Below are 17,429 nucleotides of genomic sequence, written 5' to 3'. Positions count from 1 at the left end.
ATTTGATATTTAGGCAGAGTATGTAACTTATCATGCATTAAATTGGACAATAACATTTTAAATAGAGCTTCGTCACGCAATCGTAGGTGTATTTGTTATAAAACTTGTAATTATACTTTTATCAGTCCACTGTATAAGTTTTCCTTCGTTGGAACTAGATGGCGCTGTTTTTGATGGTATGTACTTACAGAATTTACTTACATATTTCATTTCCAAATTAATACGAGTTATTGGATTGCAACTAAATCTGTTCATTTTTTTAATTTTCTTCTTGCCCAAAATTTGATATGAATCATCAATCTTGATAGATTAAAATTATCTCATGTTATATTATTACCTCGGTGTATGAACTTAGAACATTAGCTTTATTGGATCAGTCCAGTAGTTCCAGTGGCAACATTTAGATCGACAATTTTCTAAACTCTCTTCGATGATTGTTTTCATTTTTTCAATATAGAAGATACATTTTTATAGTTTGTATTAAAAATCAGGTCAGTCAGGGGACATCTCTGCGGTTTCAAAAACTTATTTTAAACTTGCCTGAAGAGGTTTATAATTTATTATAATAATTAAATTACTATGTAACTAATATGGATAGGTATAAACTTCTGAAGTTCTCAGGAATAAAACAAATATAAACTTGCACATTTCATGTATATTTTTTAAATTGACATTTCACTACAATATATAAATACAAAATCGAGCTGTATACTTTGTCGTTTTATCGAGAAAATGACAAAATAGTACACTTGATTATACGGAAGTCGGACCACTAAGTTTAAAAATGTACAAAACACATGACAAATTCAAAACTGTTACGGACTTAAGAAAAAAACTATACAGTATTATCAGCATAATTTGGATTGACAAAAAAAATGTTTTAAAATAAAACATAAGAATTAAAGGTGTCATAATCAGTAAAATAAGAAATAGATTACCCAACTCTTATTCAAAAATATCCTTTTGCAATACCCAACAGTTTTGAATTCGTAACAAATATATCAGCAACATGGTACAATAAACTTTTAAAAGTATAAGCACTCGATACGACATTGCACCAACACTTCGTACATTCTAGAAGTTTATCTCAGTTCATTTTGTTTCCCATGTAGCTAATTGAAGTATATTTTTTGAAGTCCAGCGACCGTCATTCCTATGTCCAAATAGATTCGGGCATGAAGACGAATCGTGAAACTAGAAGGTTCTTAAATCTATGAGAATATTACCAATAACAATAAGACACACATTTCCTTAACTACGATATTGTGAAGAATAAATACATTTCTGAACAATCAGGGTTTATGATTTAACACGGATATAAATTAACGTCAGTTAAATGCATTTCTATGTACAACGAAAAGCAATATTTCATTCATGTATGTACTTACTTTCTAATTTCATTGTGTAGAATTCGTAAAATCTTAAATATGGATAATTTGTATAATATTGAAGATAAAAACAGGAAGTATATAAAACAATATTTATACTATACTGGCCGAGTAAGCATGATTCAGGCTAAAATTATTACTACAATAAATAGATAGAAAAACAAATTTGCTTGGTTGAAAATAGATTATAAAAGAAAAAAAGAACAGATATATATTTAAGAGAATTATCTTATTTTACAATTTAAGAAAATGCACCGCATTTTTGTCCAGTGTATATTTGTCAAAGTAATGTCAATAAATTTACCAAGACTAGATAACATAATTATTGGACGTTTTCTGCTATTTTTGTCAGTAATAGCAGTAAAAATAGGAAACAAAAATGCACCATAGGATAAAACCAAATGTGGAAGATTTAAAAAGTTTTCGACACAATTGATTTTATAGTAAATCCAAATATTAATTGGTTTTTGAGCACCTAATACAAATCTTATATTACATATTGGCTTGATAATAGACACGATTTGTAATAATAAGAAAAATCTCAATATCTATGTCAAAAAAATTGAAAAATACATAGTATATCTATGTACAGATACACAATTCAGAAAAATTTCTAGAGCACCTACATTGTGCCTTATATTGTCATTTAATAAGGTAACTCATAATAATTTACCGCGACCGGTGTTGACTTTGTATGTACAAGACAATTACGAGCTAAACTTAAAGTAATTATTTAATAAATATTGTAAGATCTTAGTCGTAAGAACGCGTGGATTCTCCGTTGTGTTCGGGTTCTGCCACACCGTTCTGACATCAGTAAACCTGGAAACATACAAATTATTGTTTTTATTGGTATTGTAAATATAGAACAATTAAGGCTTTATCAAAATTATTGAATAATTATGATGAAATAGATATGTGCACTGTGCAGGGTGAATAATATAATGACTGGATTAGTTCTGTAGTAAATTGATGTAAAGGTAACCCTTAAAAATACACAAATTATAATCTAAGTATACAAAATCGCTGATAGAATATTATTCTTTATTGTTTCAAAATAAAATGAAGCTTGGAATAAAATTTGGAGTACATTATGTGTCTATGGAATCTCAATGTAAAATGTAGATAATATGTTCCCTGTAACATATATTAAAATAAATAGCATAAATAGCGTTGAAAGATTTGTCGACAGTTAAGTTTTCGTTATTAAAATTATAAGTTTAAAAGGATTGAAATGTAATGTACCTTAACACCATACGCCATTTCGTAGCCTCCCTTGCTTTGCATCTGATTCTGTATGGAGTGGAGCAGCGACGACGGCATGTCGACGTCTGTTGAGCCTGAAATAATAGAATAAAACCATTTAATATGAGCTCATCTATAACGTAGAGTATACTTATGGATATATTTTTTAACTTATTCTGCGGTTGTTCTTCTTGATCACTATGTGTTATCAGTTATATATACTAAAGATAATTATTACGGTTTAATGTGATCATTAGAAACATATTTAAGAAAACTATATTTGACCCCACACTTCAAAGTTACCTAGCTGATTGTGATCATAATTTACATTCTAACTCTAATAACGCTGAACGCTTACCATCAGGCGTCGCGTCTGCTCTGTTGCCTCCTCTCTCATAAAAAAAAACTCAGATTTTACAATTCCCTAACCTTATGTAAATAAATCATTTTCATAGTTTGCAAAGATTGCTTTGGTACTCTTTATTACAATATTTACAATAATATTCGATGTCATGTTATATTCAAATATTATAAAATTATCTCTATGCCCTGTATGATAAAATCTACAAGTTCTTAGAGCGTATACGCACTATGTGGGTAGCCGCATTGCGGGTAGCCGTCCGGCTGACCGCAAGCACAATTATGTACGTAATATTCATTTCTATGCGCACTGTGCGGTCTGCGGTAGCCGCATCGCAGTGCGCATAGAAATGAATATTACGTACATAATTGTGCTTGCGGTCAGCCGGACGGCTACCCGCATAGTGCGTATACGCTCTTAGTGTACTTACAATATACAGTGCTATTGACCGCGAGGTCGAGTCGTGGTCACAGATAGCGTACCGTGTGATCGGTATAATCTAATTCTCAGTTTATTTTAATACAGCTATAGAATATTATAACATATTTTTGGATATTGTTCCAATTTACTGAATCTTAAAAAAATTATAAGTCAGGATAGGAATAATCTGAAATACCTATTAAATAAATAAAATCTTTATTTGAATTCATACATTAATTTATGACATTGGATTGAGTTTCAGGCCCCCTTAGTAGGTATAACCAGTATTAAGGGGAATATTAATAGGTAAATGTCTACTAAATATAGTATTCAATGTTAAATGCTATAATACCTAGTAAATAGTATATCTACCAGAATTTATCTTTAAAATCTCCTTGATAATTTTATCTTGCTTTGGGTATCTTATTTTCTGACAATCACATTTTAACCGATCATCTCACAACTTTCAGTTCTCAATTCATAGCGTAGGCATTTATTTGTTCTCAAACTAGTGAAGTCGCATGTCCCCTAGTGGGGTAATGGGCAGATGCATTATACATCTGTTTCACTGATCGATTTTCTTTAGGGACAAGTAGGTGATCAGCCTTCTGTGACCTACCAGACCAAGACATTTTTTTTTCTTCGTCTCCTCCAGGATTCGAACCCAAGACCCCTCGGTGTTACGCTCACGCGTCAACCACTGTACCGAGGAGGCGTTTCTCAAACTAGGCCTAATAATTATAAACAATTTCCATCCGAATAAGACTTCACAAATCACAATATTAGCAAAGACAACAATATCCATAACAAGCTGATAATAGTTCACCTTCATACATTCGTGCTATGCGTCAAAAGCACTTTAACTAATTTTATATAATATCACGATACTCCAGGGCCACTCCTGCTGACGTGACTCTCAATAATGCCTTCTAATGAAAGCCATTTATCTTAATAACTAGCTTTTATCTGACTATTTGCGGGTAATTAAATATTAAACGAAACCATGCATTAAGTATTTTTTTTAACTTTTTCACTAAACAAGTTTTGTTAATTCTAACAAGAGCTGGTATTTTCATTAACATAATAAACAATATAAATAAATAAATCTTCCAAATTACAAACAAGGTTTGTAAAATTAGGTTTAGATAAACACTAGAGAAGTTTTTGTGAAGAAATATAATCTGGAATAAATTTTTATATGACAACACTAATGTAAACATAATTTATACTATGAAATAATAAATTAAACACAAAATAACTTCTTTATCGGAATGCACTTCGTTAATTATGTCATCATCAGAATATCCTTTAGGGAAAATGTTTCAATAAACTACAACCAAATATAGACGAATAAACAAGACATTACATTAAATCATTTTAAAGAATACAGGTTTTTGGCCATATGGCTCACGGAAATAGCTATATGTATTTTAAAGAAATTAAATAAAAAACTACGTACATCATTGATTTATAAGTGATGCAATTCAGGGTCGTTTTTCAACAAACGACCTCAAGTTTAATTTCGACTGATGACAATTCTAAATTCTAGGTTATTTATTATCCTTAATTTGTGTGCTATTTAGTTTTTTATGCAGGTCAAATAACTCTGTGTCGATTTTTTTGACATGCCAAGTGGCCATACTACATGATGATTACGCAAGTGTACGACAGGAAATTTTTTCTCATTCTCGAGCTTCCTAAAGATAACCAAAGCACGAACCAAATATCAATCTAGTAATATGTTAAATATAAGTAAATATTTGAGATGAGAGCATTTTTAAAGATGTTGAAGTTTAAAAAAAATAATCTTATGCGAACGTTGAACGCTTGAATGTTTTTGAGAAAACCAAATGATGATTAACCAAAACAGTGAACAGTAATCACTTCTTATAACCAAGTATTTTGGTAAAATATTATATATATCTATATAAAATCGAAGTTAAATTATATTTCGGAGGCGGGAGGACTAGAAGATAGTCCTATTTATCCTCTAATGGGTAAGTAGTATACCACAAAAAGGTTTATGGCATTGGAAATACTCGATGATCTACAAGAAAAATATCAATTTTTTCATGTGAAATAATCTTTTATTGTATAGTGTCATTGGGTAATCGGTGATGTTCTTACTGTTTTACTAGCATTAGAATTCTTTTCACGTTTTTCACTTCCATGCATACAACAGATAACAAACAAATAGCATTATAAGGAAAATTGCTATAATTGCATCCATCAAAATAAAGTGATTGTGACCTATGGGTATATATTTAAAATACGTTTGAAAGGTATGTCTAATCTCAAGGTCGATAGCGACGCAAGGCAAATTATGTCTGCAAACAACATTAGTGAAAAAAACTTGGTCACGACGTTGTTTTCATAATTATGAGCACAGATTAACAACTTTAACAGACAATTATATTATACTATATTATAGCATCCCATGCGCGGTTTCACCCGCGTTGTCTAAAACTTAACAAATTATAATACATATACAAGAACCACTCTATATCTATTAAAAAAATCTCAGTTTCAAAGATCTGCGGACGGACGGACGCGGGTAGTGACTTGTTTTATACTATGTAGTAATGTTTATGTCCTATATAATGCTGATATAGTATTTAATTTATTTCTATTATTTTGCAATAAATTAGCGAATAACGTAAACAAAATTTGACCTCTTTTTGTGAAAAAATAATGAGTTGGGCTTAGGTAGACATAACAAAGATTGTGTTTACATAATTTATCTGTACAAGGGCTGATTTTTCAATCCTTGGATAAAACTTATTCGTCGAATAATGTATAAAACTACCATTTTAAAAACGTATTCTAATTGCCCGTATACGACAGTTTACGTGACATTTTATTATTATCGTGTAATACTTTATATCGGACGGATAAGTTTTATCCAAGCATTGAAAAAGAACACGTTGTTAATACTATCTACTTATATAATATGTACCTAAAAATAATATATCAATCAGCATTAAACATGTTTAAAATATTTTAATTGTTTTGTTTTTACATGTTACAAAAACATACCGGCCGAATTGTTAACCTCCTCCTTTTTTTGAAGTCGGTTAATAATTGATAAGTGTCGCCTAGATATTTATAAGCTTATAAACGTGAAAGTGTCTGTCTGTATGTCACACTTTTCACTGTTAGGTTTGGCTAAATAGCTGAACGAAATATTATAAAGATTGGCATCGCGTTATATTTTGTGAAACTTTGCATTGAGGATGTGAAATAAGTACTTACGTGAAGTGAACGAGACAGACAAACAGAAAGTAGGTACTAGGAAATAATTTTAATTCGCATTTTGTCTTTATCTCTGTGAACGCATGGTAGAAACCACTATGCTTAGAAGTTAGAATAACTGCATATGTACGTTTATACGAATTTTTACCTTTAGTTTGATTTTTTCATAATTTAAATGTTAAAAACTAAAAAAATAACAATTTTTGAATTGTTTGACGTAAAGAACGTCACTAACCATACTCAAATCAAAATGCTTCTTGTATCTGACATAAGCTTTCAATTCTTAATTCAAAAACCGGCTGTTAATCTCTCAGGCTCTCAGCAAGACAAAAGTATTGCGTAAGATGAATTCAGCAACAATTATAACGTTTGGGTCCAATTAATAAAAGGTAATTGAAAAGCCCGATAAGCCCTCCCTGTAATTAATTAGTTCGTACGTGTCATATTCATTCCGTAAAACGATACCGCATGTGTTGCGAAACATTTTAATTATGTTTATATTGTGCTGACGGAAAATTCACTATTTATATTATTATTTTAATTATAATTAATTTCTTCATAGTATGACCACAGTATTACCATTATTTCCTACAGTAGTGCGACGAATGTACTTGTGCAGAGAAACGGAGGGGCACTGGCGGGGGTCGGGCGACGCGGGCCGCGTAAAGCAAACACGCTTAGTTTGCTTTACCTAGCGCGAAAGGATGACGCAGTCGTATTTTTTGTGTAATAATTTTATTATACATAGGTACTTACATATTCTATTATGGCGCGCACAAACTGTTCGGTTTACGGATGTAAATCTACATTGAAATCCCAGAAGGAAACAATATTTCAGAAAGATTGTATTAATTGTATCTGTTGAATTAAAATCAAAGCTATGTATATGTTGTCCTCATTATTTTCTAATCAGATTGTACATCCCAATGCGAATGCATTACTTAGTTAAATGTTATAATATACAATTAAGAACATCCAAAAATAAAGTGTCCACGTAAATAATATTTAGCAGTGCAATATCTGTAATTATATATTTATGAACAAATAATTACATCAGATTTAATAATCGCAATTATTTTGAATGTACATATGAATAAAGATTTCATCATAATATTAATAATCACAATTGTTTTATTTCCCATTTGTTGCAACCCTAGCGTATTTTCGTGTGGCAGCGTAAGTACCTACGCTGGCGGCGGCATCGCGCGACATCAAAGGCGATTCCTTACTGTAGGAAATAATATTGTAATACTGTGGTATGACGCAAACGTTAGACATCATTTGGACATCGAAAGTCCTCAATCAAATTAGTAAATTTTAGCATATTAGGTAAGCATTTAACCTCTTTGATCTTTGGCTTTCCTTTATAGTTATGTATTCAAACTTTGCTATGGTAGTTTTCTTATTCCAAATCCATCCTTTTTATATTACTTCCTTATGAGTGTATCAGTTAGTTGTTACAGATTTTGTAATGTGTTGACTCATAAAATTTAGGTACTTACTTAATTTTTGACATTTGTGAATATATCTTCAATCTTGCCAATTTGACACAAAATAGCTAAACGCTATACTTGAAAATAGGTAACTATTCGGCAAATGTTCAACGTACCATGAACCATCACATCTTTGGAATATTTTACAAACGTATTATAGTTGAGTCTAAGGTCGATACTCGATAGCTTCCAATAAAAAATAAAGTACAAACTACACACGACTATGTAGCGATGAGTCACTGGCACGGCGAACTTCAGTTTATTTTGGACTGGCATTAACAAGGAATGAATGTTCTCCATACGGAGTTAAATTCCAAATTTAAATATGTAATGACATTTCCATTGCCGCCCGCTCTTCCCGCGTTTTTATTTTATTTTTAAAGATGATTTTTCAATGTGCCAGTGATATTTACCACAGATAAATATTATGTTGTAAAAACATAGAATATATTTTACAGAATGAATATTTAAACAAAAAGAGCTTAAAAAACTCAAGGTTTTCAAAATTGAACCTGTAATTATGTAACATTTGTTATCACCGTTGTGGATGATTTCAAGTTTGCATAGCGGTAAACCGTAAAACAAGTTTTTAATGAGTTTCATTTGTAGCGAGGTTGGTAAATAATAAATATTATGAAAAAGCATCATTAATTTAGAGTTGATGCTTTTCTTCTCAAGTTCGGTAATAAAATTGGTGCAATTTATATTGAATCGAATACATAATTAGAATTCATTCCTGCAATATATTCAAATGTGCGTCTGGCTCATTTATATTCTTCGAGTACATGTTTGTGTTACGGGAGCATACAAGTGCTTTTGCCGCGAAAATATACCTAGGTACCTAAATCACTAATTTCATAAAAATAAATTCTTTCAACACGATACTTTAATATATTACATATACATATAATATATTTTATTACTTTTTATTATTAATTTAATTATCTGTTTACTTTCATCAGTGTTTAAGAATAGAGATATAATTTATGAAATGATATTGTATTTAAAAAAATATAGCTCTATAGTTACAAGAATATAATTTATATTTTTCAATGATCAAACTTTGACAGATCTGTGTCAAAATGTTGTGCAAAGTTAGCTCATTTTTAAAACAGCCATTTGTTATTCTTTGAGTTAGTTCTTAGAAAACTCTTGACACACAAATTAACAATAAATTTAGTACCAATCGTATGCGTTTGAATGACTTTTGCAATTAGTTAAGGTCAATGAACGGTAAGATATTATATTACCTATACTTAGGTACTGCATGTTAATCGACTTACTAGATAGAAGGCACTAAGATTAATATAGGGCAATTAATGTTAATTACATCTTGATTTGAATACATCGGTGTAATAAATATTGTTTATTTTGCTTCGTTAATATATAAATAACTTCAGCTTTACGTAGAATACGTAGGTACCTACCAATTTAACGCAATAGGCAAAAGCAATTTATGTTTCATATCCTCTCAACCACCGAGCGGCCAGATCCGACCGCGACAATAGATTTTCTATTGTGTCTGTGATTCCGGGGCCTGATGGAATATTATAAAATAATCCTGCTTATATTTATACACCTTATTACAAGCATCGTCTTTATGTCGTTCTTAATTGTTTAATTTATTAGTAAGCATGAAACAGATTCACTTTTCCTAAGCTTTTATCGATACTCAAGTACTCAACAAAACCAAATTGCAACACATCTAGGACCCTAAAAACTATCCCTACAATACAGTCACGTAAGCGAGGAACTACAACCCTTTATTCAAACTATTAAGCAAATGCATGAGTAAATGTACGCTTTATAAGTATCACTATATACCAAATATACAGGGTGTCCCACTGTTGGTATACTAAGCTCAAAGGAGGTTATAGTTTTGCATACGCTGAGTTCGTAAAAAATACTTATAAAATTCCAGGCGCATTTTTTTCAAATAGATGAATTCTTAAAACTCTATGTGTACACCCATAACAAGCAACCCACCCAACTTTACCACTAGCACGTGAGCTATCGTTTAAGATTGTGTTTTCATAGACAAAATGCCAGCGAAACGGTATATGACGGCTGCGCGACGCTAGAGAAGAAAACATGGATTTTCAGAAAAAAATTAGCAAAAAATTTCTGACGTAATTTTGTTGTTTAAGTATTTTTACGTGATCAGTGCATGCAAAACTACAAGTCCCTTCGCGCTTAGTAAACCAATAGTGGGACACCCTGTATATATAAAAACATACAAGCAACTCAACACAGCTTGTATCACGTATATCGTCAACAATTTGAGCTATAAAAGGAAGAACCGGCATCACCGAAAAGGGACTGTACGTCAGTACGTGTGACTTGAATACGAATCAGTTTATATAACTAGTATGCTTGTAATCTTTTCTTTAGTTGGCAAGAAGTTTCTTTATAGACGATGTAGAACATAAATAAATAAATATTTCAGGACAATTTTCACACACGGCACGATCTGATCCCATACTAAGCCTAAGCTTGTGTTATGGAAATCAGATGGCTGATAAACATATATATATATATAATTTTAAATAAATACTTATATAGATAACTAGCTTTCCGCCCGCGGGTTCACCCGCTTTGTCTAAAACATAATAAATTATATAATAAAACCTTTCTTTTGAATCACTCTATAGTCTATCTATTAAAAAACCGCATCAAAATCCGTTGCGTAGTTTTAAAGATTTAAGCATACATAGGGACATAGGGACAGAGAAAGCGACTTTGTTTTATACTATGTAGTGATTCACCCAGACACAGAGCAAACATCTATGTTCATCACACAAATATTTGCCCCGGGTGGTAATCGAACCTACGACCTCTGGCTTGGAAGGCAGGGCCACTAGCAACCAAACCAACCAGTCAGACACACACACATATGTAGTTTCTGAGCTAATAACAGAATTTAATGAGGATATCTTTTAGAAAAGAAGATCACCCATTTGCCTAAAATAAAACTTTGTCTGTGACATGGATATGAAATGTTTCTGCTCCATAGGTATAGGTAAACCAGAATCTGATGGCAATTAGGGAAATCAAAATTTTGAGTGTGCAACCCTAGGGAAAATGGACTGAACGATCTTGATACTGCTTATTTTTTATTTTGTCCTCAATATCATTACTCACATTACATAAGTGGACAATACTGTACTTAATAATGAGTAATAATGAGTATAATATACAATTATACAAATTACTTTTATACAGGTAATACATATTATTATTTACACATACCTATATTTGTATATTCATTACCAGTATGCCATGTGAAAATATCGATATAATGATAATGTAGATCAAAACTGCTTATAATTTTTTATAAAATAAAATAAAAATAAAATAAAATTATGTTTATTTTCGTAAGTATTAACAGACACACATTATAAAATTGACTTGGACAGCTTGGACTTGACGAATAGCCGTATTGGAAACTCCTGTAATAAGTTTTCATAAAATTATATTCTAATCAACAAACAATATTATAGTTACCTACATATAATATTTTTTAATTTATAGTATCAAAACGGGTAAGTCCAATTTACCAATAAAATCTTCAAAATTGAAAATTGTGATGTGTTTGACCCTTCTTCATCGAATGTTTTTCTATACACATTATAAACAACACCTCTTGCTTGTGATCGCAGCGGCTTTTTCGACATTTTGGAAGATTTTTTAGACAAAATCCTAAAAATTATTCATCAACTGCAAAAAAGACAAATAATTTGACATCCAATTTAATAGTTGTCAAATAAGTTGCCACATAAAAATCTTTTATTTCTTAAATATAAATATGCCATCAGATTCTGGTAGACCTTTACAACGTCAGCTAAAATGTTTAATATACTTTATTATGATTTGAATTTAATGTTTGCACCTCAATTTATTTTAGAACGTACACTTAAGGGCATGAAGGCCGAGTGTTTGGTTTATTTTATTCTAATATTGTCTTTAAAGGTATTTTATAAGTTACAAGGCTATATAGCGAATTTAGATAGGCTAGCAGAAAAATTATGCAAAAGAAAATGAATGGAAACGTTGTGAAACATTTCATCAATAGTTGGATTTTTAAGGCGACGAGTCAAACAATCAGAGGCACTTAATTTTATAATTAAAAACTTTTTATATACATAATTAAAAACTCAGTAATCAGACTTGTCTTCTACATAAGACATAAATCCCCCATAAATCTTGTCCTGCATAAAAGATGCAGTCGATGTCTAGCCCATAAAAGTATTGCTACTACATTTATACGGAAAACTTGTTTTCTGCGTCATTATGTTTTTCCATGCATTCGCGATTAGATGAAACTTGAGATGGGAAGACGGGTTGGTAATTAGATAATCAGAATAAATAATACTTGGACACACTGGGTTATTTTATTTGTAAAAGGAGAGGTGTGACTAAACAGAATGGATGTTAATTTTCGTTAATATACCGGCTAAAGTACTGAGCATAATTTAACACAAAGCATATATATATATATTAGTTTAGTTAGAAGCGTCTTTCGCTGGTTACAGATGATATCTCATTTAACTTAAATATGGTCATTTTTAGAAGGTCTAATTACATACTAAAGAGGGTGAATTTTATGTAGTGTGGTAATATTTAGACTAATTAGTTTAAGCGTGGTTTAGGCACTGTTTTACATACGAATGATTAAGAAAATTCAAATTTTAATATTACCACGATGTTATAAAGGTCGTATCGATATTATGAAAAGATGGACTGTGGTGTAATACAGGTACATTTACTTAACAATTGTATCAAGAAATTTTTTATAATGGTAACAATGGGCGACCCTATAAAGGACGTTCAATAGGTTCAATTGTTTGTTCGTTGGACTATGATTACCTAATCTTGATGCTTTCATGCTTGTTACCATTTGTTAAATGAATTTTGAAGAGTATACTTATTGCACGCCTCATAAGCGAAGCGTTGAGGTGGGTACTACTGTCACTTCGCGAAAAACATCTGATTTTTCAAACTTAAAATGTCTTTATGTATCATACATTGCACTTGTAAGATAATACATACACACACATATTAAGAAAAAACACTATTTTTAACGTTCATGATATTTTTGATGTCATTTTTGTTATTTAAACTAGTTAAAAAACAGTTTAAAAAAGTTCTGTCTTGGACGTCCGTGTGTCTGTATGTGCGGATCCTTTTTCTTGTTAACACGATAGCGACCGAAATACTTTACTAATCGAGTCTTTTTTTTTCTCTTACGCTTGAGTATGCTCAGGAATAGAACCCTTTCATTTTTCAGGGTCTGATTCGATGTGGTTTAATTGTTATTAAATAAACAAAAATAATAATTAATAAATATATATTAAAAAAAAATTATGAGGCGTGCACTTTTGGATTTTCCAAATTATTTTTAAATGGGATGAATAATCTATCTGTGAATGTTATACAAATACTAAAGAGTTATGTATTTTATTTTTGTTATTTTATAAAGCTTACAAGTTAAATTGATTTGAAACACAGAACACTATATTTGCAACAATCTTACACAATTATTTAACAGAAACCGGAATGTAAAACAATTTCACTTTTTTATTTAATAAAATATCCTCGATAATAGAAGATTGGTGAGTTTGAAGTCGAATACGTTATCCCACACAAAAACCAGACTTAAAAACGATTAACTACTTTATTGGAAATTAGTATGGTGGTTTTTATATATCCGTCGAAAGTAAAAGTTAAATTTAAAGTAATTATTTTTTAAAGTGGATTTATTTTAATTATAAATTATAAACAAAATATATCAGTCACTTTTTACTTGCTCTAAAAATCTAGGTACATAATATGTATAATAATGTAGAATATTTAATTAGGATAAAGGTACCGTTAAGGCATTAAGTAAATAAATAAAATAAATATTTCAGGACAACGATCTGGATCCCATACTAAGCTTTCGATTGTGTTATGGAAACTAGATGGCTGATAAACATACATATACCTATAATTTTAAATAAATAGATATAGATAATTAACACCCAGACACAGAGCAAACATCTATGTTCATTACACAAATATTTGCCCCGGGTGGGTTATGGGAATCGAACCCACGACCTCTGGCTTGGAAGGCAGTGCCACTACCAAGTTACCAACCGAGCCAACCGGTCAGTCGATATAATCGAAATATCACGTTTTTATAAAAAAAAATCTATGTCTTGTCCTGATAAGTAAGTTCAAACTCAAACATTTATTTATTCAATTAGGCTTCTTCTAGAAACACTTTTGATTCGTCATAACATATTTTTAACATTTACCACCGATTCGGAAAGCAGCATCTATGGAGAAGAACCTCCAATAACTCCATAACTCCATAGTTGAGTAGTTCATAATGTATTTATGTAACTACATCAATAAGTTATATACTTCACACAATAAGCGGTCGTTAACATCGACACAAAGCGTACTTAAGTGAGGTAATTCGATAATCGATGACAATTTTATCGATATACAGATGATCGGATTAACTCGATATCTCTTTGAGCAGCCACTTGTAAGCTTTCAAGGGCTTTAGTGATGTGATAAAGATGTCGATAAAAATATAAAGGGCTTATATGCCGGTTGTTTCTAGAATAATGAGATTTTAACTTTGTATTATGTTTATCGATACATGTATCAGCTTAGAGTCTTTACATTATACGGTAAAAATACGCTACAAATTGATAACCTTTTGTCGTTTTTGGGAATGTCAGTTAAAAATAAAGAATACCTAAATATGTATTATGAGTATATATCGCGTATGTTTTTAAAAATAAGGATCTTACCTATGTGTCCAGTGTGTTGGAAATTAGTTGGCGCACTAATCATAGATCGGTCTATTCTCCGCCGAGTGCGCTGCGCCTGCGCGGCTGGCTGGTAGCAGCACGCGAACCACTGGAGCCACATTTCACTGCCCGTTGTTGCCATTTTTAAATGTCCACTTTACACTAACTTCAATGTTATACACGCAAAAGAGCGCGACACTGAATTTTTTTTATTTCACCAGTCACTCAGGCCACAAACAGTTTTATATTTTTCAGATTTTTTTTAAATTGTTTGGTAAAATTTCTTTTTTTTTGTCTTAAATTATGGCCAGTCCTGATTCTATTTTTAAAATGAGAACTGGCGGTCACTTTCGTGTTCAGCCACACAGAACTGAAGTTGTCTTGATGTAATCCGAAAATATATTTCGTTTATCTGCGAACGTCAGGCGGTGAGACAAGTCCTCGCTGATCTCTCATGTGCTGATAGTGTTGATCGCATGGTTCACAGATAACATCTGAAAAGAAATATTACAGTTTTAATAAATAAATAAAAATAATTCTTAATTAACTATTGTAAACAGCTGCGCCTAATTTGTTTTCGTTAAGGTAAACGGTATATAATGATATATAGGTAATGTCATTATGTAGGGAAGAAAACAATATGACTCAGTTATAGAACGGCATTATTAGGTGTGATTAGGGCATGCACCCGGGTTTACCCGGTTCCGAAAAACCCGGGTAAACCCGGGTTTTTTGATGATCTTGAGAACCGGGTCTGAATAGTATGAAACCCGGTTCTCCCGGTTCCGACCAAAATATTAAAATATAAAGTATTATTTATATTTTGCTGCATTATTTTAACAAATTTATTGTATCTGGCAACGTCAGACTCACGTGCATCGCAAATTTTCGTGCCCCCCTCAAGCGTCGCTCTGATTGGTTGTCTAACCTTAGATGCTATATGTTAATTACCAAAGAAAAAAAATTAGCCTTCGAATATGACAAAAATTAGGCTAATGAAATATTTTTATTAGATTTGTCGTGAATTTGAAAAGCTGTTGATTTTACTGTTTCATATAATGATCCAGTCATGTTTTTGTTTTTGGTACCTATCAAGCTGTTTATATCGAATACTCAAGTCTTTTGTCCCTTGATGCTGTGAAAAAGTCAAACTCACAAGCCAACGCATCAAAAGATACAGCCGTAAATGCTGAAAATTTTCGCAAATTTCGACATTCGCATCGGAATCAAAACAGGGTGCTGAACACAGAGCCTTTAAATTTGGTAACAGTAACGTCTTATAACACAGATAAAGGAAAAATTGCTAGAAACATAAATTTTAAAATTACAACATTATAAAAAATAGGTTTGTTCGGAGCCCTCGGAGCGCGAGTCCGACTCGCACTTGGCCGGTTTTTTGCTTTTTTACAGTTTGCAGTTAATGAATAAGGTTTAAGTTTATATGTGATATTATGATAACAAGGTGTACTTTTATAAGATTGATAAATAAAGAGAAGTATTGAAATTTCGTTTCTTTAATTTAATAAAATAAGACACAAGCCGCGTAAAATAAAAGGCCCATTAGGTACTTTTACAGTTACTTTTGTTTAATTTCGTATTTTTTCCGAGGTAATATAAAAGAACCGGGTAACCCGGTTCTACCCGGTTCTGAGCTCGTTTTGGAACCGGGTTTCAGAAACTTGGAACCGGACTCGGTTCTGCATGCCCTAGGTGTGATAACATGTTTACGGTTATTTTCAATATTATTATAATCATGTGTGTCGATTTAATTATTAATAACTACGTCTTTTGTCGTGACTCATGGCAGCTACAAATTCATTGTTTTACATAAGTAATACAAACATTGGGAACAACGTAAAAAGGGCTGTCTTATCGCGATAAGCAATCTCTCCCTACAACCCAGAAGTAACAAAAGACATAAGGTTATAAAAATGGTCTAATTTCTCAGGTTTATGATTATTATTTAGAGCGATTATGTATATAATAAATAATTAGCATATTAGGGTTTTATAGACCATCACAATTCACAGCATGTGTCCCTGGCCTTACTGGAGGAATAACCTCTACGAAATTACCTGTTTTTAACGCGCAAGGTTCAAGAGTTTCAAAGTTTGGCCTCTTTCGGGGAACCTTATCAGTGATCTGTCATAAAGAAGCCCTTCTATCTCAGAATTTGATAAGCATCTGACAGTTTTTGATCGTTTATCAAGTGTGTATTGTAAAAGACGCAATTGGCTACATCAAGTTTTTCTAAGTGAATGCTAAAAATTGTTACGGAATGCTTAATTTAGCTGGTATATTGTTGGTACATACTACATATATTGTTTTTGTGGGTGCCATTTGTGACACTTTCTATATAAATAATCAATTGTCAGTAATTAGATGCCTCTTTTATAGGACGATCTCTTTTAAATATTGTGGTTAACTGAAGTTACGATTCCTAAATTCAATTCTGAAGATAAAAAGT

The 17,429-nt window shown here is 31.5% G+C and overlaps 2 protein-coding genes and 1 long non-coding RNA gene across 4 annotated transcripts in view; all 3 read right to left on the bottom strand.

Moving 5' to 3' along the window:
* Positions 1-17,429, bottom strand: part of LOC149479341 (uncharacterized) — a 381,306-nt gene that overhangs the window by 144,919 nt on the left and 218,958 nt on the right. The gene's annotated exons all lie outside the window — the stretch shown is intronic.
* Positions 1-17,429, bottom strand: part of Atu (Another transcription unit) — a 463,287-nt gene that overhangs the window by 364,405 nt on the left and 81,453 nt on the right. The window lies entirely within an intron of this gene.
* Spec2 (CDC42 small effector protein Spec2) overlaps positions 638-17,429 on the bottom strand; it is a 38,802-nt gene continuing 22,010 nt past the window's right edge. Inside the window, exons 2-4 of the mRNA XM_089707973.1 lie at positions 14,963-15,456; positions 2,634-2,728; positions 638-2,210 (exon numbers count right to left, since the gene is read on the bottom strand). Of these exons, the coding sequence (XP_089564099.1) occupies positions 2,202-2,210; positions 2,634-2,728; positions 14,963-15,104 (246 nt within the window). The 5' untranslated portion in view covers positions 15,105-15,456 and the 3' untranslated portion in view covers positions 638-2,201. The remainder of the gene's footprint in view (positions 2,211-2,633; positions 2,729-14,962; positions 15,457-17,429) is intronic.

Source organism: Colias philodice, chromosome 20, assembly GCF_061535455.1.
Source record: "Colias philodice isolate Cphi_HAF_F1 chromosome 20, ilColPhil1 Martin Lab GWU primary, whole genome shotgun sequence".
NCBI classification, from domain to species: domain Eukaryota; kingdom Metazoa; phylum Arthropoda; class Insecta; order Lepidoptera; family Pieridae; genus Colias; species Colias philodice.
The sequence above is the reverse complement of the archived record's forward strand: the minus strand, read 5'-3'. Positions and strand labels throughout refer to the sequence as shown.